The following is a 22,963-nucleotide window of genomic DNA, read 5'->3' as shown; positions in this document are numbered from 1 at the left end:
TACAGTTAAAAGGAATGGACAGAGAAGCTTCAGAGCTGCAAAAGACATATTTTCCTGGCAGCACTGAGCTTTCTGACAGCGTCTTGCTCCTAGCAGCCACACTGGTTTGGTCAAGTCTCCGAGCAGGGGTTTGAACAGAGCTGTTATGTGCCTTAAGTTCTGCATTTCTCCATGTTCATTACGAGAATCAAGTCCATATGATTTCTGGTTCTTAATGGCTGCCACCTAGCTTGTTATTTAGGGTTTTATTGTCCCTGTTGCCATCTGAGCCCAGAACCGTGATAGCATTACTTTGCATCAGCTCATAGGACAGCCGCTGCCACACGTAGAGCTGTTGGTGTGCTCTGACTAGTTCGCTCCTTATTGTTTTGAATTTAGTCGTCTACTTTGCTTTCCAGTCTCATATAGTACACCCACCAAAGCCAGCCCAGTTTTCTAAGTCTTCATCCTTTCTTACCTCACAAACCACAGCTTTCAGCATTTATTTGTGGCACTTTATACACAATGGCCATGTGTCACACATGGGCCATTGGTCCTGCAGCTGCTGAGGGGCACCTTATTCCTAATGGTCAGAAAGGGAGGTAGAAGCAGATTCCAGAATAGATCTTAGATTCTTAAGACTGCCCTGGAGAATTGAAGGAAGAAGTCTATTTTCTGAGAGCACCCTCAGTAGCTAAAGAAGAATGTTCTTTATTCATGAGAAAAATATTCTTTATTCGTGAAGGGGAATACAGATGATTCTTTACAGCACCTACTAGAGTCAGAAACAGGCTATTCTATGGACCTGGTACAGGAAGCAGAGGGTTTGAAGCAGTTTTGAAGTGGTTTTCAAACGAGGGCTCTCTTCTGTTGGTACACTGAAATAAAAGTTCTTTAGCGAACAGTTTCATGGGAGAACGTGATGGTCCATCTTCTGACTCTGTGGCACTGTTGAACTTTTGGTTGCCTGCTTTATTTCTGTAGGTCACCAAGCCTTCAGGGAAGGCTCTCTTCAAAGCTATCTTTTTATTCCTCATCAGGACTTCAAGGAAATCAACTGGTCCAGTGAACTTCACAACTTCCTTATGTGCAGCCCCTCAGTAGCTAGTGCTCTGGTCCACTGGATCTCAGACCTGTCCTCAGGACTTCCTTATTTTGGCTCAGGACCCTTACCTTTTGGCAGTGTCCCTCACTGTTAGCTGTGTCGTGCTGTCAGGACCTTACTGCATTTTACTCCACTGCTCAATACCTGCTGACACTCAGCTTTGGAGTGAACTCAGAGCTACCACTGCTTCTGCGGTTTCTTTCCTTTGCCCACTAGACACCAGCACTTGGGTCAACTCTCAGACAAGTCCTAAACTGGATTCCTGATCCTTTCCCCACATCCTCAAACTGCACATCTTTGTCTTCTTTGTCTACTTGATGATACTTTAGAACATGGGTTCTGAGAACATAATCACTGGTGATTCTACTCTTTTAGTAGCTCAGGGGGTAAAAAACTCAAAACCTTGGAGTCCTTGCTCCTTCTCCCACACCTCATTCCCTTAAAATCTCTGCCATCAAAACAACCAGAATTGCACTTCTTACCACAACCCTGACTCAAGGTAGCACCTCTTACCAAATCAAATGCAGTAGCCTCCTAATGAATCCCCCTTACTCCACCCTCTCAAATCCTGTTTATTTTCCACACATTCAGTCATTCCTGTTTGGATGTGGTGAATGATTTCACACCTCTATGCGGCCTCCGATCTCACTCGTAGTTCATAACATGTCCACAGGCAGTTCCGGTATCTCTCTGACCCTCTTCTACTCGATTCCCCCTTCATTTTGCTCATCTTACTAGTCCCATTTTGTTCTCAAATATGCACAAGCTTTACCTCAGGGTCTTTGTACTTGTTGTTCCCTCTGCTTGTAATTCTGTTTTCCTGTGTGCTCTCGCATGAGACCAGGGTGCTTTCACCTGCAACACTGACTCCAAGAGTCTTGATGTGCTTTTTTATTTCACCATCTAACACAACATACATTTTATGTAGGTAAGCAGCTTGTCTCACTCTACTATAATAAAAGCTCGGTGAGAGCAAAAATTTTTGTACATCATTTTTTAATAATGTAGACTCCCTGGTGCTTAGAACAATGCTTGATTTATATTAGGCACAGAATAAAACATCTGTGAACACATGAATGACAATAAGATGATTTTGGATCTGAACATTAAAGGCTGTCGGGAATGACCCTCTTAACATGAGGAAGAAGAATTCTAAAGCCAGCGTACTCAGTGCAACAGTCACACATTTTAGATTGTATTTCTTTAACCAGCTAAATAAAACTTGCATTTTCATGTTTGAAGACCAGAAGTCCCATTTGGGCTTTGCAGGAAGTTTACTCTCATCCTAGGAAGTAGGTCAGGATGACTTAGCTTTTATTCTTGAGTACTTTCAAATTTTCAACCATACTGCATGTATTACCTACCTATTAAAGAATTAAACATAAAAATAATATCTTTAAAAATTAACAGTGCTAATGCTAGAATTCAGGGTTTCCCACCAATTATAAAGCTTGACTTAGAATAACTCTACTCTCACTCAATTACAAACTTAATTTCACATATATTTATGTGAGTTTATAAATTAAGTCAACAGAAAATGACTAAAAAATCAACTATAATTACATAAAAATATAAGTAGTATAATTGGACCAAAGAAATTACTAATCATTACATAAGCAAGAGAAGTAGCACTCAATATCTTTTCCTCCAACTATGTGACAAAAATATATTAATAAATAGCAATTAGATAAGATGATCCAAAACAATGATATCATTCTGACAGTAAAATGATCATAGTACTGTGGTTAAAGACACTTAAAAGCATACAGTTCAGTGAGAGGGTGTGTGTGCTTGCACAAGGCCCCAGGCTGAATCTCAGTTACCATAAAAAAGAATAAATTACAAAACAATTGTCACACTGTATCCCATAAATAGGTGCAAATGTTATATGTGCTAATTAAAAGTAAATTTAAAAGAAAGAATTATAAAATAGAAAAGGAAATGAAACTGCAACCCAGGTGAGGGATTCATTTAGCTAGTATTTAAGAAGATTATACTGTGGTCAGAACAAAGAACTCGGAAAGTTCTATTACCATGAGTTTTGATGAAATATAACAATGAAATGAAGTGATACCCTGTTTTAAAGGAAAATAGTGGTTTACAAAAATCTGAAACTAGCCTGGATTGAGTTATAGCAGCAATCTCAAAAATCAAAGTCTGAACCTAAAAGTAGCACTACCTCAACAATTACCAGGTCATTCCTGGAACGGGACCCAGGCTCTACACCTATGAGAGCACTGAGTTTACACACAGGCCTGGATCAGTGCCACACATGATTTAAGCTACCTAATTAGCATCCATATTTTGGTTTCCAGTTATTGCAGGAGAAAACTGTGGTGCCTGATAGACATTTTACTAGCAAGTGTACCCTGGGAAGATACACTGTAGGTGAAAGAATATATTATGATATTTTATTAATGCAAGAATTTGTTATGCAACTGCCATAGCAAGTCTCACAATCAGGTAGTTTTGTATATGTTTTCTAGTTTTAAGATGCTTAAAACTTGATTTGCTTAATTTTAAAAGGCAAATTTTTTGATTTGCAAGAGTTCTTTAGGTGCCTGAGAAGAAAATCTATTCATTAAATTTAAAATATTGCCTAAATGTTTATAACAAATTTATTTTTAAAAATTCTAAGGAAGGCTGGGCATGGTGGTGCTCACCTATAATTCCAGAGGCTCAGGAGGCTGAAACAGGAGGATCTCCAGTTCAAAGCCAGTCTCAGCAAAAGTGAGGTACTAAGCAACTCAGTGACACCGTCTCCAAATAAAATATAAAACAGGGCTGGGGATGTGGCCCCAGCCACACTGCCTTGAGTTCAATCCCCGGTAACCACCCTACCCCCAAAAAAGATTCCTCTATATTTATATAAAATAGCTGAGATAAAACTATCAACAAATAAACTAGTTTATGTTTAAAGTCTAAATGTGAATTAAAATCAGCCCAGGTACCCATCAACAAAATTGATAAAGAAAATGTGGTACATAAACACAATAGAGTTTTACTCAATCATAAAGAAGAATGAAATTATGTCATTTACTGGTGAATGGATGGAACTGGAGAACATTATACTAAGTGACCAAATTATGCTATGTATATATATGAATATAGCACAGTGAATTTTACCTTTATGTAAATCTATAAAGCACCAATTTAAAAAAATACATATATACAGAAAGAAGACCAGTAAAATAAAGAAAGGAAAACAAGGGGAAGGAAGGGAGGGAAAGAGAAAGTACTGAGGACTGGAGTAAATTATATTCCACGCATGTCAAAATAAACCTCAAAATTATGTATAACTACAGTGCACTAATAAAAAAAATTTCCAACTTTAAAAAAACACAACTACTGTCAAAGTTCCTTCTATACTTGAACACTCCCCTTAATACTTAAAAAATAACAATTTTAGTGCCAGATTTTTTGCTTCAATTTTAATATGAGCCACTCATTCAGTTATCAACACTAAATAACAAAGAATCCATTTCAATACACAAAACAAAGTGTGTCTTAAATTTTCAGCTTCTCAAAGCTTATTATTAATAATATAAGCATATTCACTTTTCTTAAAGGGCAGCATTGAGAAATACATATAACACATTATGAATAAAAAAATAAGTAAACTTTTACCTTATAAGAATAGCTGATATAAAAATAATTCACCTGAGAATAAACTCTCATTTATGTGATAATGCTACTTCAAAACAAAATGAAAAATCCATGTTAGCGATATTAAAAATACATTAAGAATAAGCATTTCTAGTTCTAAAAAACTTAATGCCTATTTATATGTTACACGAAAATACAGGATGGTATTTTAACAAATTGGAAGCACAATCAGAATAAAATGTTTAGTGACCAACAAAACAGCAATAAAAACAACGACCACACTTACCCTAAGAATTGTGCCCCTAGGAAACACTGCTAGTACTACGAGCAAAGCATCTGACACATCACTGCTAGTTACAGAAGGATTGGCTTCCTATTAGATTATCACAACACCTCAGAGGGTCAAAACGGGTAGTCACCCTTCTATCGGAAAAACCTACTGCTGGCAACATTGCTGCGAAAGTGTTCACTGAATTAAATTACCCTCAAAATGTTTTAATGATTAAAAAACAAAATATTAAGATAATTTTTCCTCATTTTAAAAGTAAAAAATGCTATTTGAGAAAACCCCAGCTTTTTGCTAAAAATGAACTGGGGAAAAAAACAAATAAACAAACAAAAAAAACAAAGAGCCTGCAAAGTGAAATGTAAACTATACTCAGAGTGCTTCTCATTGCTACCAAGTGATGGGCTCCTTAGTGCTCAGGCAGAGGTCTGCCTACCCAGTGATCACAAAAAGCTCAGCCTTTCTTCTACTTTTTAAAAGAAATTTTTACATGTTGACAGACCTTTATTTTATTCATTTATATAATATGTGGTGCTGAGAATCGAACCCAGGGCCCTACATATGCTAGGCACAACCTCAGCCCCCTTTCCTCTACTTTCAGAAGCTGATCATGGATGGAAAATATAAAGTAGGCAGGTGATACTATTTTTCCATCTTCTATTTAACAAATGTATTTACTGACTTACTGGTATTAATATGGAAAAATTTAGAGATTAGTAATTTAAAGACATTTTAAAATATGAATATGTTCAAAACCATGAACTGTGTACACTATAAATAAAGATAAACTTGTTATTTGACTTTGTCTCCTTTTCAAATTTCCAGTTCACTTACTCTTGCTTTTCAAAGAATTAGTTTAAATATCTCCCAAATCAGAGATTTTGTTACTATGAACGAAGGAACAGAACATTGCTACAAATAACTTAATTTCTGACCAAAATATATTCTCTCTGGGTACATAAAAACTAAAATAATAATAATAATATTAATATTAATAATAACAAGTTAATTCTAATGTCTCAGGAGCATTTATTCATATACAATAACAGTAATTGAACACAACAGAGAAGACTATGGGTAGCATAATTTCAATTTTCATTTGCCAAGAAAAAAAACTTTTACTTTGCATTGATCACATATTCACAAATGAGAAGTCAAAGTGACCAACTCTGTGGAGAAGCAGGTAATGCTCTGTTAGTCATGCTCTATTTTTAAATAACACATTTCTTTTTTAGGGTGGTCAGGTTTTTAAACCAAAACTACCTTTTCTAGCAAACTACCTTAGAAAATGATATGTAATTTTGCTTCTTATATTGAATGTAAAAGTTCAACGCTACACATAGTTACAAAATCACATTCCATAAGAAAGGCCTCTGGGTACTTATATGAGTATTAAATACTAGAAGGTTTCTCTTTAAATTTATGGCACCATTTAGCAATGACTTATTTAGAAAATACAATGTGCTATTAATTAATCTACAAATGTAAAGATTTTCTTTGAAATGTGTCTTGAGTGTATGCATCGTGCAAGAGTCATTAGCCAGATGCAAAAGTAAGAGTCTCAGGCAAATAATCCAAAATTATAGTTTGGTATCATGAGGCAGGCTACTGCCAACTAAATCTTACAAGAACGATTTAGCTGTGGGTTATAAAATCTCAGCAGGGGCTTGTAATATGGCTCAGTTAGATTAGTTAGATTAGGATCTCTGAGATAGCTGGTCAAGTAGATATTTGTAGGATTGTGTACAGCAACTGCCAAAGCAATAGAAGAAAGTATTGATCATGTACCTTATACTGAAAAAGGAACACTATTTTAAATCAGCTGCTAGAGCCTAAAATCACAGATGTCTTATTACATAAAAGAGATAAAAGTTCACTAAGTCTTACCTACATTAAAGAATTAATAATCATTTCATTTTAGGATCTGGTTATTTAAAGTAAATCAGTACCAAATCCTCTGTTATTGTTCTTTAATTCTCTGTAAGGCATTAATCACACTCCAAATATTATTTTTGCAAAGCTCATATTTTCACGCATATAGTTGGAATTTAATATCAACTATTATTATTTAAATTATTTTATACCTATGATACCTATAGCCATACATGGGTTACATAAGTATTTTAAGATTACATTACCCATACTTTACTTTAACACTGTCATATAAGACAGAGAACTCTGGTTCTTATTTAAAAAATTACACACATTCCACCTCTAATCCTTAATTTAACCCCTAAGAGTTTATTTATATTCTACCATGTTTCAAACTGATTACTGTGAGTTACGAAATAAATCTACATAATGTTCTACTTAAAACTCTGTGAAGAAGAAAGAGAAGTCCAAAAAGTAAAACTTACCAATAGAAATGGTTATCCAACAAATAATGATACCCAAGAATAAAACTAGGGACTGGGGATGTAGCTCAGTGATAGAATATTTGCCTAGTATGTGAGAGGCCCTATGTTCAATCCCCAGCACCACAAAGTAACAACAACAAATGTGCTTTTTGCAAGGAAGACAATAAAAATTATATCTTCCACTGGAGGTTGGGGAGGAGGTATGGATTAATTTTTTCACCTCTAGGGGTATCTGTCATTCTAGCCACAGTGAGTTAAAAAATCAGATTATTATATAATAAGACTCTAGAAATGGTCTTCCTTTAATTATAATTAAAACAGCTCTGAAAGAGCAAAATAATAATAATAATAATAATTTAAATACCAAGTTTTTTCTATTACCTGTGTCTAAAATTGCCAGTAGGAACAAGGTCTCCTTTCTTTGTTATGACTGATGACTGCCACCTAGTGGATGCTACTTCCCTCCATTTCTACAGGGAGGCTTTCTAGGGTTTACATCAGCTTTTATGGATGCCCACCTCCTCAGCTTCTTTTAGAAACTGAAAAGTAGAAGCAAGAAGCTTTCACACTGCCTTATGTCACTTTTCCATGTATTAGTTATTATTAGCTTTTTGAAATTTAGACTGGGACATTACATAGTTACAGAGTAAGATGGTATAAACTTTAAAACTGAAGATCCCTAGTCAAAATACAGTTATTTATCACATTTCTTTATAATCTATTTTTGGAAATGAAAAATATGACAGAAAAACTACAGTTCAATATACTTCAGATACAAACATGCAAGTTGACTTAATTACACATGAATTTTATTTAAGGTAAAGCAAAACAACCAACACAGCAGTTCAATGGAGGAGCTTAGGAAAATCCCAATGCTTTCACATTTCTCTAGTTGCCATTCAAATAATAAACTTTCTAAACCAGAGTTAAAATGAAGTGAAGAAGAAATAAGCAAACAGACTGAGCAATACAAATTCAAAATACTACTCTGTCTTCCTGTGTTCTTTCCCACCAAAGTGTGCTGTTTAAAGTTCCACAGCTATTATCTTCTTCCTCTTGCTCTTTGGTGAGTTCTACAAAAACCTGAATGAAAGGAAATAAGTGAATGAAGTATCACACAGCTCTAAGACCTTTTAACAAAATGAGAAACGAGATAAGGTCACATCTAATTATATTAATCAGCATCAAAAGAGATTTATTGATATTAATACATTTAAACAAAATAAGTTATCTACATTAATTACGTGAAAAGACAAATGCTTGTTCAGAGGATTAATAAACTGTTGATAATATGTTAAGCAGCACAGTCATAAAAATAATGATAAATATTTAAATAAGATTTTCTAATATGAAATGCCTTTATCAAAGAGAAAAAACTGAACTATTCAAAATAAACAAATGGAAATTAGCTTGACTTAACTATTCCATATTATATATATGTATCAAAATATCACATGGTTCCCCATAAAGGTGTACAAATATTATCTGTCGATTAGAATTTTGAAAAAACTGAAAACACTAAGCAAATGAACCTACAGTTACTTAAAATTATACAAAATTCAAGATTATTCTACAATTTTCTAATATCACAATTTTTCTTTCTTCAATCTAAACCTAAATAATTGCTATTAGATACTTCATACTTTAAAATATTTTTTAAAAAATTAACTTTAAAGTACCTGTTCCAATGTTGCTTGAGAAAAGCTATATTCCTCAATGGCAAAAGTATGTTTAGCTTTTAAAATATAAAAATAGGATTTTAATTATTCATTTCTTAAAAGATAAAATAGAAATCACTACTAACATAGCTAAGGATCAATTTTAAAAACTCATGTAAACAACTCATTTAAAATTGAAGATCCCAAAATTTGCTATTGCCTTTCAGTCTTACTTCCTTTCTCGTCCCCATGCCAATTCCTCTATGATCCTAAGCACTTCATGTTTATTATTTGTCTTATTTCACCTTTACTAGTCTCCTGCTTCCCTCCCATATCCCCTTCTTCTTTATTCCTTTGATTATTTCCCATTCCAGTATACCCTGATCTTGTTTCTGGGACTAGATACTGAATATTATTCTTATTTCCATAAGCCTTTTTTTTTTTTTTTTGTACCAAGGATTGAACTCGGGGGCACTTAACCACTGAACCACATCCCCAGCTCTTTTTTAAAATATTTTATTTTGAGACAGGGTCTCACTCAGTTGCTTAGACCGGCTTTGAACTTGGGATCCTTCTGCCGCAGCCTCCCAAGCTGCTGGGATTATAGGTGCACCATCATGCCTGGCTCCATAAGCTTTTCTATATTTATTTCACATCCTTTTGCAATTTAATCTAATGCCATGAGAGCTACTATATTTGTTTCTTTAATGCTCCCAAAGTAGTTCAGGTGCTATTTTTTTTAATCATAAAGAAATCACCAGAAAAACAAAAACTTTACTTTTATACTCTTAAGTCTAAAAACGTTAATCCATATGTTACATGGGGTTATGTGGGGTATAAGGAAATCTTTTCTTTACTGAGCAGTCACATAAGAATAACCACAAAAATTCTATATTTATCATAAAAGATATTAATAATAACCTTTATTCACAGATTATTTCACAGCTTGTAAATGCTATAAACTAACCTATATATGAACATTTGCGCAATACAGGACATTGAACCTCTCTCTACTGCCACCAGCACATATTTATTATATTTACTGTACTTTCACTTATTTTTTAAATGCAAAATTTGACCCCCAGTATCACAAATAGAAAAAAAAAAGATTTAAAAATAAAGAAAGCTAGTCAAAATACAATTGGTTTTTAAAAAGAGTACAAATTCTTTCAAACTTCTTTAAAACTTTGGGGAATGCCCATCCTCCTGCACCATGAATTCTCCTATATCTCATCTCCTGCTGCCGCTACAGTACTAATGCCATTGCTACTTCCATGGCCCAGTAGGAAGTAAAGATTCAAGAAATACAACACCACTGGATGCTGGACAAAACCATGAGAGATAAGCTAGCTGATCATTTATACAGATGTGATAAATTATGCGGGTTGGTGTACACTGAAGATTCTAAAAGGTTTCCGCCACGATATAGTTGTTCTACAAAATCCTTAAAGCATTTATGTGTATCGTATCTTTCCAGATAACAATAAAAGACTATGCCCTTATTTGCCATAGTTTCAAAAATAAACTGTCTCCAGTTCTAAACTTTTTAAATAAAATTCTTTCATAATTTGAAAGCTACCTTATAAAATTTTTAAAATATTACTTACCTTCTTCCAGCTTAGAAAAAGACTGTGAAAGAGACTGAACATCTTCCTTGGGAATTTTATAAGCCAGAATAGAAGAAAAACTGAAAACAAAGATAAAATATTAAAATTTTTTTAAATTACAACAACTGTGCTCTAATGTTCAAGTTTAAAATTTTTTAAATTCAGAATTAAACTCTAATAATTTTCTTTGAAATTTTTTTGGATAAAAATTGTTTGAAATGATAAAATAACTCCATGCATAGTAAAATAATTATCATTACTACTAAATAATAACTTTTAAAAAGTTTACATACTATTAAATATTGAAAGACATTACTCTAAATAAACATAAAACTCAGATTTTATTAGTCCAGGATTGGTGATAATACGTGTTCAATGTAAGATACACAGAGAGATACAGATATAACCAATGACTAAAGTTTTTTTGCTAATCCTTAATATAACCTTTTATGATTATTACACTATTAGGAAATATAACTACATTTAAAAAATTTTTTACCTTTCCTGACGGATTGCATTTGGAAAAATATACTGAATTTCTCTGTGAAGGCGGTCTATTTCTAGATTTTCTATCCAGTCCTTTAACTTAATTTCCAAAAAGTAGCCTTTTCCAAATTTACTCTTTAAATGTTGTACTGTCCCAATACATCTAAAGTAATTTTTAAAAAAAAGAAATAAAATGACTTGACAATTTCGAAGAATGATTGCTCACTTAAATCTTTATCATTTTTTGAATAAAATTATGCTGGAGTACTTTTACATTTACAGAAAATGAAAATTGCAAAGATAATAAATACAGCATCCCCTTATAGTCCTTATTCAGTTTCAGCTCACCTAACAGTTTCATCTTATTTCCCATGGTACATTTGTCAAAATCAAGAAATCAACATTATTACACTAGCATAAACTGAACTGCAGACTTCATTTGGATTTTACCGGTTTTCCACTAATGTCTGTTTTAGTTATGGGATTCTATTCCACAAGGCACTTAGCTGTCATGTCTCCTTAGTCTTAGTCAGTGACAATTTCTTATTCTTGCCTTCATTTTCATGACTGGGATGGTTTTGACAAATACTGGTCAGATGTTTTTTGTTAGAAAGTCCTTCAGTTTGGATTGCCTGATAATTTTTCTCATAATTAGATTAGAATTTTGGGTTTGGGACATAATATCATACAGCTCAAGGATGCTTCACATCACATCATATCATATCAGGGGGTACATGATAACTGTACGAGATTGCTTAGTTAAGGAATATGTCAGGTTTCTCAACTGTAAAGTTATTATTTCCCCCTTTCCATATCTTATTTTTTAGAAGAGACTAGCTAAATCCAGCCTAAACTTGGGTGTGGGGTAGGGGAATATTAAGCTTCCCTTTATCAAAGGGTTAATATCTACACATATTGTATGGAATCATTCCATAAGTAAAATTTTCTTCTTTATCCACATTTATTTATTCAATTATTTATTTATGTAAGTATTAACTCATATCTATTTTATACTGTGTTGTAATCCAATATAATGCCTAACAATTCATTAAAATAACAAATATCATACCTGAAAATAACATTTAAAGCTACTGAATAATTAAGCCAATTCAAAATGCAAGTAGCCAATCTTTTTTTTTTTTGGGGGGGGGTAACATTTCCAAGTAACTCTATAGAAAACTGATTCAAGAATTCAAACAAACATTTTATATCATTTGAACTAATGCATCTGACTATAAGTTCTTGAAAGAATGACATTCAAAATCCACCACCCAACTCTCTTTCCCCAAAAGGCATACTGTGTAAACATGTACCTTAACTGCCCAGACACCATAATAGCCACTCGGTCACAGACAGCTTCTGCCTCCTCCATATAATGAGTGGTCAGAATTGCAGCCCGCTTTTTGTTTTTAAATGCAGTTCGGATTGCTCGCCTATGAAACATAAATAAAACGCAAAGAGGAATATCTGTTAATGAAAACAACGGGTGTTTTAATCTATCTGGTTACTTTGGTTACTTAAAACTTATCAAATATCAACTGCTGTTGCTATTATTTCCTGCTCAACTATGATCTATTCTAATTTATTTTCTCTTGGTTTTTGAAAGCTTATCAGATGAAGAGAAGTCTCATGATTTCAAATGTTTATGTGGGATAAAAGTTTAATAAACAATTATAAAAACTGATGCCTTTTCATGTTTTAAGAAAAGTAACCATAGAACTCAAACTTATATTTTATAAACATGGAAATCAAGGTTCAGAGAAATATCCAGCTATTAGTTCTTTAAATTACCAGGCAGAGTTACAACATAAATTGAAGACAATCTATTATTAGAGCAATAACTCACATGTTAAGTGCTTAAGAAAAACCCTTCTACAAACTATTTATATAGCAGAACAGTTTAATAATTACTCATATACTAATTTCTGCCCTGGAATATACAAAGTATTTATCTTCATGAAAAATTATATAGAATTTAAAAAGAATAAGGTGATCTCTGGAACTCTAAATATTTAATTTTAACCATTTTATTGTTTCCTAGGGTTTTAAATCAAGATGTACTGTAACTAAAAATTACAGTAAAAGAAACCACTTTTTCCCTTAACATCAGGCAGTGCAGGGTCTCAAGCGTTGTGTGCCTCATACTCACCACATGTGCTGTTTGGCTTTAGGATCCATACCTGTGGATGGCTCATCTAGCAGAGTAATCAGAGGGTTCCCCAGCATGCTCAGAGCAAAACATAACTAGATGGAAAGACAGGGAGAGGAGGGGGACTGCTAAGGCTTCACGGCGGGGAATTTTGTCAAGATAGCAATAGGCACTAAACTATCAATAAAATAGAAATATCTGTTGTTTCACGGAAGTACCTTTCGCTTGATTCCAGCAGGTAGTTTCTTTATAGTTTTCTGAAGATGTTCTTTTAAATCAAGGGCATTTGTTATTCTGAAAAATGGACAATATCAAATGAGTGTATCAAGATATGAACAAGTAAGTATAAAGTGTGTGTGATCACAGACACTGTTTTCTCTAAAACAGTTAACTCAATTGAAGCTTGGTATAATGAAGAACAAAAATCTTCAATCTACATCATTTTAAACAAATTACTGTCTTGATAAAATGATTCACTTTAAATGAAAATGTTTTGTGACAGTTATAGGTACACATTCATTCTATTAGAAAACAGGCCCTTTATTTTCATAGCTGTAACAATTTTGTAAAGAAAACAAAACCAAGTCATTATAATTTTCTGTGGAAACAATGATCCACAGAAATGCTTGTTAAGGAATTTTAAAAATGTGAAATATAAATCTCCCCAAATAACAAAAGAAACCTAAGGCCATTTTACCGACTTATTATTTCTTTCATGTCACTTGCACTCATTCCTTTCACAGCTCCATAAATTTCAAAATGTTCTTGTAATGTAATATCTGGCCACAGGGGGTTTATCTGAGGACAGTAGCCCATACACTTAATGGAGTCATCGTCTGAAGTATAATCTCCTAGAAATACCTACAGAAATACAAACCAATTTTAGTAAGTATTCTTTGGTTGATATCTATTATGAAGAAAGTGGAAAGTAGAATATTTCAAATCCCTTCCTATGATCAAGAGTGATATAAGGTTAGATTTTTTACTGATTTTTGATGACAGAAGGACATACATAACTAAGACAAAGGTTAGGTGACATGGCCAGAAAGGTTACTACACTGCACAGCCACGTAGGAAAGCAAGCCACAATTTTAACTAGGATGATCAGGGGGCCTCAATGGAAGGTGATATTTGTGCTAAGTGAAGTTAGCTGTTTGAATTTGTGGGAGATGAGGTATAGCCGAGACAGGAAATAGTTCAGGTAAAACCCCAAAGAAAAGAGTGTACCTGGTATTTTTCCAGGGCAACAATGAATTAATGTAGCTGACGTAAAGTGAGCAAATGGGGGAGAACTAGGGACTGTGAGCAGGATAGTATTGTGAAGTTACTACTAAGTGGTGAGTGACTTGCTTATAATCAAAGACTAATCAGTGGCAGAGTCAAGACTAGCTCCCTATCTCCTGAAATTAATAAAACTATCTTCCATTAATTAGGTAAATTATTCATGCATGAAATAATTATAAAAGCAAAATACCATATATGCATGTCTGCATCTATGTATGGAAATGTTCAGTAATTTCATCAAAATCCTAATGTCATTAATTAACTTATCTTAATTAAAAATTAAAATCCTACTTGACAAATTCCACACCCTTGATATCATACCTGGCCTGAAGTTGGTTCAATATCACCAACCAGAATATTAATAACTGTGCTTTTTCCTGCACCGTTTGGACCCAACAGTCCCAAGATCTCTCCTACAGGAATTGAAAAAGGAAAAAAAAATCATCACAGTCGAATGAAACTGAAAATGGAAATTACTCTTCTGGAAGAGATATTTAAGGAAAAATAATTAAATATCAACCTTTTTTCACAGAGAAAGAAATGTATTTAGCTGCCACTTTCTTTACTCTTCTTGAATGAAGAAAATCTTTCTTGTCATCATATTCTTTATGTAAATTGCTGACCATAATGGCTGGTTTCTAATAAAAAAGGATTCAAAAAGCAAGTTATAAAACAGGTATGGGTCATTCGTTTCATTTCATGACAGGCTACACTTTCCCTTATGCCCATAAGAATAACTTGCTAATAAGTATGAATTATGAGTAGTGCACAAGTAAACTTCTATTCATGACTAAAATCGTGGCTTATTCAAGTTAGTTGACAGAGCCAGGTATGGTGGCACACACCTGTAATCCCAGTGTCTTGAAAGGCTAAGGCAGGAGGGTGGCTGGTTCAAAAAGCCAGCCTCAGCAATAGCAAGGCACTAGGCAACTTGGTGAGACCCTAGTTCTAAGTAAAATACAAAACAGGGCTGGGGATGTGGTTCAGTGGTTGAGTGCCCCTGAGTTCAATCCCCCCATCCCCACAAAAAATGTCAGTTGACAAAAATACCTTTTCCAAGAAAAACTTCTTTCAGACTGATTCATAGTCAAAGAAAAATATTTTTCAGATTAAATTCTATACATTGGTAACTTACATTTCACATTTAATATGACTTAGACATAAAGTCTGAATTACCTCCTCGCAACACTGGCAACTCATCAGCTCTTTGACCTTTAGCCTCTCAGCTTTGACATCTTCATCTTCATCCTCATTGCTTGGTGGTTCTGGAAACTTCCTATGTTTAGACTTTTTTGAAAGGTTCCTAAGAATATAAATATAGTAAATTTTCAAATAAAATAGTAAAAAATTTGGCACTACATTGAGAAAAGATTTTTTAAAAAAGCACACCAACATGAAATCTAGAACTATCTCTGAAAGTTGGAATTACAAGTGCATTTTTCATTGATGGCTAGCATTTAAATATTATTATCTAGATCAATTCATTATCCATTCAACATTATTATTTATGACTAGTACGTGTCAGGTAACTAGTATGTGTCAGGTATTCTTTACCAGGAGATGAAAAAACTGGGACCCTTCCCCTCAAAGAACTTAAGAGTTTAGGTATAAGTGTAATTGTCCAGAAAGGGTAGACAGAGAGGGCAGAAGTCAGAACCCACAGGAACACCACTCTTGCAGGTAGACTGAGAAAGAAGTGCTTACAAAGGAAATTTTGAGCAGGAAGAGAGGAAAAAAAGTCAAACAGGTGATGCCAATATAAAAAACAAAGGAAAACAGAAAAATATGAGTGTGGGGGGGGCGATGTCAATAATGTTAAAGGCTACAGACGAATATGTTGGGCCAACCAGAGAAGACAATGATAAAACCATTAGTTACCTTACTGGAAATTAAAAAAAAAAGAAAAAGAAAATCAATGGAAAGGCAAGGGAGAAAATCAGACTGTAGGAAGTTAGGAATGAATGGGAGGTCAATAACTGAAGATGGAAGGTTTCTGGCTATGTAAGGAAAGAGAGATAATAAAGAGGTAGAGACAGTAAAGAGGCAGAGATGGATTCATATTCAAATGAGATTTACAGGTTCTTTTATATGGGAGAAAGGTGACACACACTCCCCAAATAAAGACTCAGAAGTAAAAGATACAGAAAGAGAAAAGAAAACTGATGGAATGACATTCATTAAGTGTTTGGACTAAATGAAAACTTGAATAATAGGAGGGGTATTTCTTCTTCTGGGATAGAAAAGGCAAAAATGAGAGCAAATGGGCAATTTTATAATTTATAAATTTAAAGGATTTTATAACTAAGTGCTGTTTTCTGAGATAAATGGCAAGACTTCACCTGGGAAACTGGAAGTGAGGGTAGGTGATTGTGAAGAATACAAAGAAAGCCTGGGGTAACTGAAATGAGAGCGATTAGAAGGTATTAACTAGGAAAATGTGACGCATTACCAAACTGACAGAATGGAGCTAAGCTGATGTGGAATAAGTATGGAGTACTACTAAGCTGTTCTTTTATTTTTCTTGAGCATATAATCAATTCACCAGCAATTATGATTTTTGTGGACAGATCAAACAGACACAGATGATGGGGGTGCTTAAAGGGGACTAAAGTGATGAACCAAGTGAGCAACACAGGAGAGGAGGAAGAATGAAAACCAGGCGAGCTGTACAGTGAGGAGAAGAGGGAAAACTCAAGGGCAGGACGCCGCTGGAGGCAACACCCAACAGGACTAGTAAGATGAGAGGGGTGGGAAGATGGGAAGTCACTGGCAGAGCCGGACACTGAAGCTCAGGTGTTCACAGTGCAGTCACGAGCAATGACAGCCTGGCTGCGATGTTGAGAACTGAGAGAACAGAACTGAAGCAACAGTAACAGTGGCTGGTTTGAAGAAAATCAGAAACTGAGTGGGCAGGGTGTTAGAAAGGTTTGTCTAAGTGGATGCTGAACTCTTACTGAAGAGTCAGCAGGAGTAAGGGAGAAGAGGAGGAAGGAGAGCCAGATACTGTAGTCCTCAATGGATGGGAAGCTGTCCAATGAGTAATAACCATTATACGGAATCAACACTGTCTAGTTTTTATGTACAATACTCGGCAAATAAATATGTGAGAACTGTAAAAAAGAAATTCAGAACTAATTTAGTACTAATAGATGTATTTCAATAAATAATTCTTTAAATTTAAAATAACCTCTGGAAAGAAAATGTATGGACTTGAGTAAAATATTTACAAATGATAAGTTGGATAAGGAACTTGTATCTAGATAGACAGACGGAACTCAATAATAACTCAGTTATTAAGATGTGCAAAGATCTGAATAGACATTTCTCAGAAGATTTCTAAATGACAATAAACACATGAAAAGGTTCTCAACATCAAGAATCATAAGGGAGATGCAAATCAAAACCATAACGAGACAATCTGGTGTAGATGCTTACTAGAATGACTGAAATAAAAAAGACAATAAGTATTGGCAAGGATGTGGGGAAAACAGAACCTTCAAACATTCCTAGCAGTAACATACAAAGGCACTACCACACTGGAACAATCTAGCAATTCCTCAAAACACTAAATATTGAGTTACCACATTACCCAGCAATTTCATCCTATCCATCTAAGAGAAATGGAAATACATGTTCACACCATCACTTGTACACAAATGTTCACAGCAACATTATTTACAAGAGCCAAAAAAATGGAATTAACTCACTTGAAAACAAAGTATGGTATAAACATAATGCAATGTTACTCTACAAAAATAGGTAATAAAGTAATGCTAAATGCTACATGACTAACTCTCCAAACACTATGCTAAGTGTAAAACTATATACTCAATACTAACTTATTATCCAAATCCTAACAGTTTTACAAAGGTACTTTCTGGAGAATCAGGACTTCCCAACATTAAAATAATGTGCCTACTATGATGAGAAGTAAGTAAATATGAAAGTTAATATATTTAATATACTTAAGAGAACCATTAGTCTTTTTTGGCTTAAGTTTTTCAAAATATATTTCATTATATTTCTTCTTAAAAATGTTTTAAGATGTACTATATAAATATTTAAAGTAAGTATGTAGTAGGCACAATGGGAAGGACATACACATCAATGCTAACTGTATACATTAAGGTCAATTTTGCAAATATAAGTATAGAAAAGTAAAAGAAAAAAAAAAACATGCTGAGTGAAAGAAGCAAGACCAAAAGAGATTAAATATATATATTTATATTATATAATTCCAGTTATATAAAATGTTTACATCAAGCAAACCTCACAGAGACAGAAAATAGCTTAGTGATAACCTAGGGCTAGAGGCATGGGAGGGGACCCAGGAAAGTAATCATTAATCTCTTAATTGGTATTAAGATTGTTTTTAGACAGTTGGAACTATTTCAAAATTATCTTATGGTGATGTTTGCATAATTTAATAAGCATACTCAAAATGTTAAAAACTTAAATACAGAAATTAACTGACCTGAAAAAGGGATCCTTTCTTATTGATCTGCCTCCATGCTTTTTCTCATAGTACTGTAAGAGGAAAATCCATAGTACACACTGCAGGTAAGGCTAAAAGAAGAACATGGAACAGCTCAGGACTGAATCTGATGGAGTCATTTTTTTTTTTCCCCTTCGCCAACAGAACCAAGACCACATGCACCAGCTTCCTTAACAACAACAACAACAACAATAACAAATCACTTTATTGTGCTTGTCATGATCAAAATAATTAAAAAATAAGTTTTTTTTTTTTTAATTTGTTGGCTGGTGTTAGGGATTGAACCCCAAGGACTTGAATATACTAGACACATACTCTAGCACTGAGTACACCCCAATCCTAAATTTTAACAAAATAAAGCAGAATCATTTTCAGTAAAATAATTCTTCACATATTTTTCTACCTTTGTAATGTTCATTTACTGTTGTTTTCACAAAATATAATCAAACACAAGCTTTGTTTTTGCTTCTAAGGGAGCCATTGTTATAATTAAAGAGAATTAATAATGTGGAAAAGCTAAGTATATTAAAGTGGACACAGTAAATGAAGGCTATTACCATTTAAGTACAGATTAGCTAGCATTAGCACACTAGACTTCCTATGCACCTTGTTTTTTATGCAAGAGGATAAAAAACTAAACATAGTTAATTTACAGAGATGGAAAGTAATACTTACAAAATGGATTTCTAAATTTGGCATTTATGTCAGGCATGATGGCATATGCCTGTAACCCCATATGCCTGTAAACCAGGGGCTCAGGAGGCAGAGACAGGAGGATCGCAGTTCAAGGCCAGCCTCAGCAACTTAGCAAGGGCCTGACTAACTGAGTGAGGCCCTGTCTCAAAATAAAAACCCAAAAGGGCTGGGGAGGTAGCTGAGTGGTAAAGGGCCCCTGGGTTAAAATCTCCAGTACAAAACAAAACAAAACAAAAAACAAAAGAAAAAACAGTTAAAACCAGACAACCAAGCCATTGTTAAGGTAACTAGCTGACACACAGAAACACTTTTGTTATTTCTTACCATTATAACAGCCACTAATAGTCTGTCCCATGGATTGTAAGTATTCTCATTTTTTTGTAAATTCTTCCAAGAAACCTAAGACAAAATGTTTTTAAAAATGTATATTCTGTACATGTAATAATATTTGGACTAAAATTTAAAAAAAACATTTTTTTCAGCAAATCTTTATTCTCTATAAATAAGTTAGCTATTCAAATTCATAGGCTATGCTCTGTACTTAAAAGCTTACTTGACCCAAAATATTTCTGAGAGTAGGTATAAATAAAACAAATTAAGCTGAAAAGAGGGGTAGTACTGTATAGAATTAATAGTAATTCTAAATCAAGAATTCATAATGTTTTTTCCTAATAAATGGAAAATTCTTTCAATTATTCAGACTTAATAAAACGAATTTGCTTTTGGAAAGAAAATTTCTTAACATTTATCTTCTCTCATCCCTCTATAATATACTACTTGATCCTTAAAAAACTCCTAAAAACAAATGCTGACTGAAACCAGGTCTTACTTCAAATTATGTACATAATTTTGAGCAGCAAAGAACATGTAAGAGCAGTCCTCCTCCTCTGACAATTTACAGTTAGACATCTTTAAAGATTTCATACTTCATTTCAATTTGCAGCCTTAATAGCATTTAATCAAATAGTAGCAGTTAACCTGATATATCTTACTATTTTCAGTTGAAGAGCTAAGATCTCAAAGATCAGGCAATATATATTTATATTTTTAAAGTATTAAAATATCTAACAGACTTACCTTTATGAAAGATATCAGGCAACCTAGAAGCGGATAGATTGGAACGGCTATGCAAAAGGCATAATGAAAAATAGCTGTAACTGTGTATCCCATAAAGAAAGTTATCTCAGTGATGGCAATACAAGCTAATGCTGTCTGAAGAAAAGAAATGAGAAAACAAGTGACAAGGTGTTTAAATCTTTCATACAAACTTACTTGTAGATGGGTGCCTTAGTACATTAACTATGTTCTCAATTCTCTAATAAGTCATGGAGCCAGAGGAAGCATCAGTGTGCTGATACTGGTTGTTTGTAGCTGGTATCTTGGCCACACTAGTTGTTAAATGCTTTTAGTATCATCCTTTTGTGGAATGGATGATACGGAAGAAAATATACATACAGGCAAAAAGAAGCATCCAGTTCTCTACCTATAAATTCTGATCTTAAAACAGATGTGACTTTTTTAGTATTAATCATGAAAGAATTTATGACTTTTAAATAACTGCTATACACAATTGAAAAATATAAAATGTGACTTACCACTGAATAGATAAATGACCAAAATTCTTTGGTATTTATAATTTTCTTATAGGTGAAAGAAGCAACATAGGTAAACAGAATAACTGATGGAACATAACCAATGAGGCAAAAAACCTGCAAAGCAGAAATGTTTATGTTTATGTAAAACTATGAACAGCCAGTAATACATACGATGTAAAATACCATAATCATACTAAAATATTAAGAAATAATTACTTCTCAAATTTTCTTCAATCCCCAGAACTTAAAGTATATGGCTTATATGAAGAGTTACCATCCATGATTTCTACTAAATCAATAAAAACCATGATTTTAATTCATTGTTAACACAGTCCTGAACAATCATTTAAACTGAATACCACTTATAGTTTTTTATACCAATTAAAATGCTGTCTCTTATTATTTCATTGAAGGAGCAAATATAGCTGGTTACAACTTTACCTCTCTCAATCAATTACTAGTTACTATTTAATATCACACTTAATAAATTAACATATTTTAAGAAAAACATTATTTTATATGGAAGAAATTCATATATAAGGCCAGCATCTTTGGTTAAAAAAAAAAAATCTTTACTTCTAGTATCAAACTCACCTCACTCTGTTTCCCCTTTTTCCTAATAAAAACTGTTTAATAAAAAGGTCCATTATCAGTTATTTACATGTGAATGTGAATGGGAATTAGAGCTGTCCTTTGTATTTTAAGTCATATTCTAGATTATAGAATAAAAGAGCCTTCTCCTTGTAAAATTATGCTCTGGCATAAGAACAAACAAGGAAGACACTTTACAGAAGGAACACATTTAAATATTCCAGATTACACAAAGTATGTGGTCTGTGTTAAAGGCCACCGCAATTTCAAGAAATCATTTTAAAATAGTAGTAAGTATATGTTTTTAAAAATCACTTGCAGTAGTACAAATTAAACTGATTAAATGTATCATATACAATAATTAAACTGGCTCCATTTTCTTTTTAAAAAAACTAATTTCCACATTACAAACCAGATAACTGTCATGTGTTTAATTTTTAAAATAACATTTTGTCTATAAGTAGCAAGAGAACAACTGATGTTAACTTACCACAGCAAGGAACTTTACGGCATAAAAATATAATTCATAATGAAATGCAAATAAGCTTCCTAGCATCAAAAAAAGAACAACAAAAAATAAGGGAATATCAACAACAGCTTGCCCGATCCAATACGCAGATGGCAAAAGACCTGAAAGTTTAAGTTGAGTATAAGCTTTGATCTGAAAGGAAAAAAAAAAAGGTTTAATTGTAATTTCCATTTTACAAACAAAAATTAGCAAATTATTATAGAACTCTTAAATTTATATCAAGACAGAAAAGTCATATTCCACGCCTACAGGTAAGAAAAGTACCCCTGACATTAAATAGAGTCCATTTAGCCCTTAATTTGACTCATTATTTGTGAAATATAATAATTTCAATGCATGAGATTTTTAAGAATAAGAATACTATAAAACAAAGCAAAAGAGGTCACATCATGGGAGTTATGTCTGTGCAAACAGTAAGGAGTCAAAGCAGCTGCTTCTGAAAATCTGTGGAAATGGCTGGAAATATATGTGTAAACAGGCAAAGGATTCTCATTTTTAAAAACTAACCTTTAATAAAAACACTAACAAACTTGACAAATA

At 33.4% G+C, this 22,963-nt stretch overlaps 1 protein-coding gene across 1 annotated transcript in view; it reads right to left on the bottom strand.

The window, feature by feature from the left end:
* Positions 1-8,120: 8,120 nt before the first annotated feature.
* The window catches only part of ABCA5 (ATP binding cassette subfamily A member 5), a 61,940-nt gene continuing 47,097 nt past the window's right edge, over positions 8,121-22,963 (bottom strand). The window contains 16 exon segments of the mRNA XM_079130265.1: positions 8,121-8,416; positions 9,013-9,068; positions 10,599-10,678; positions 11,098-11,247; positions 12,398-12,517; positions 13,234-13,328; positions 13,452-13,527; positions 13,931-14,094; positions 14,839-14,930; positions 15,038-15,155; positions 15,694-15,820; positions 18,992-19,083; positions 20,033-20,107; positions 20,786-20,920; positions 21,304-21,417; positions 22,385-22,555. Of these exon segments, the coding sequence (XP_078986391.1) occupies positions 8,309-8,416; positions 9,013-9,068; positions 10,599-10,678; positions 11,098-11,247; positions 12,398-12,517; positions 13,234-13,328; positions 13,452-13,527; positions 13,931-14,094; positions 14,839-14,930; positions 15,038-15,155; positions 15,694-15,820; positions 18,992-19,083; positions 20,033-20,107; positions 20,786-20,920; positions 21,304-21,417; positions 22,385-22,555 (1,773 nt within the window). The 3' untranslated portion in view covers positions 8,121-8,308.

The sequence above is a fragment of the Sciurus vulgaris genome, assembly GCF_902686455.1.
Source record: "Sciurus vulgaris genome assembly, chromosome: 3".
Lineage (NCBI taxonomy): Eukaryota > Metazoa > Chordata > Mammalia > Rodentia > Sciuridae > Sciurus > Sciurus vulgaris.
The sequence above is the reverse complement of the archived record's forward strand: the minus strand, read 5'-3'. Positions and strand labels throughout refer to the sequence as shown.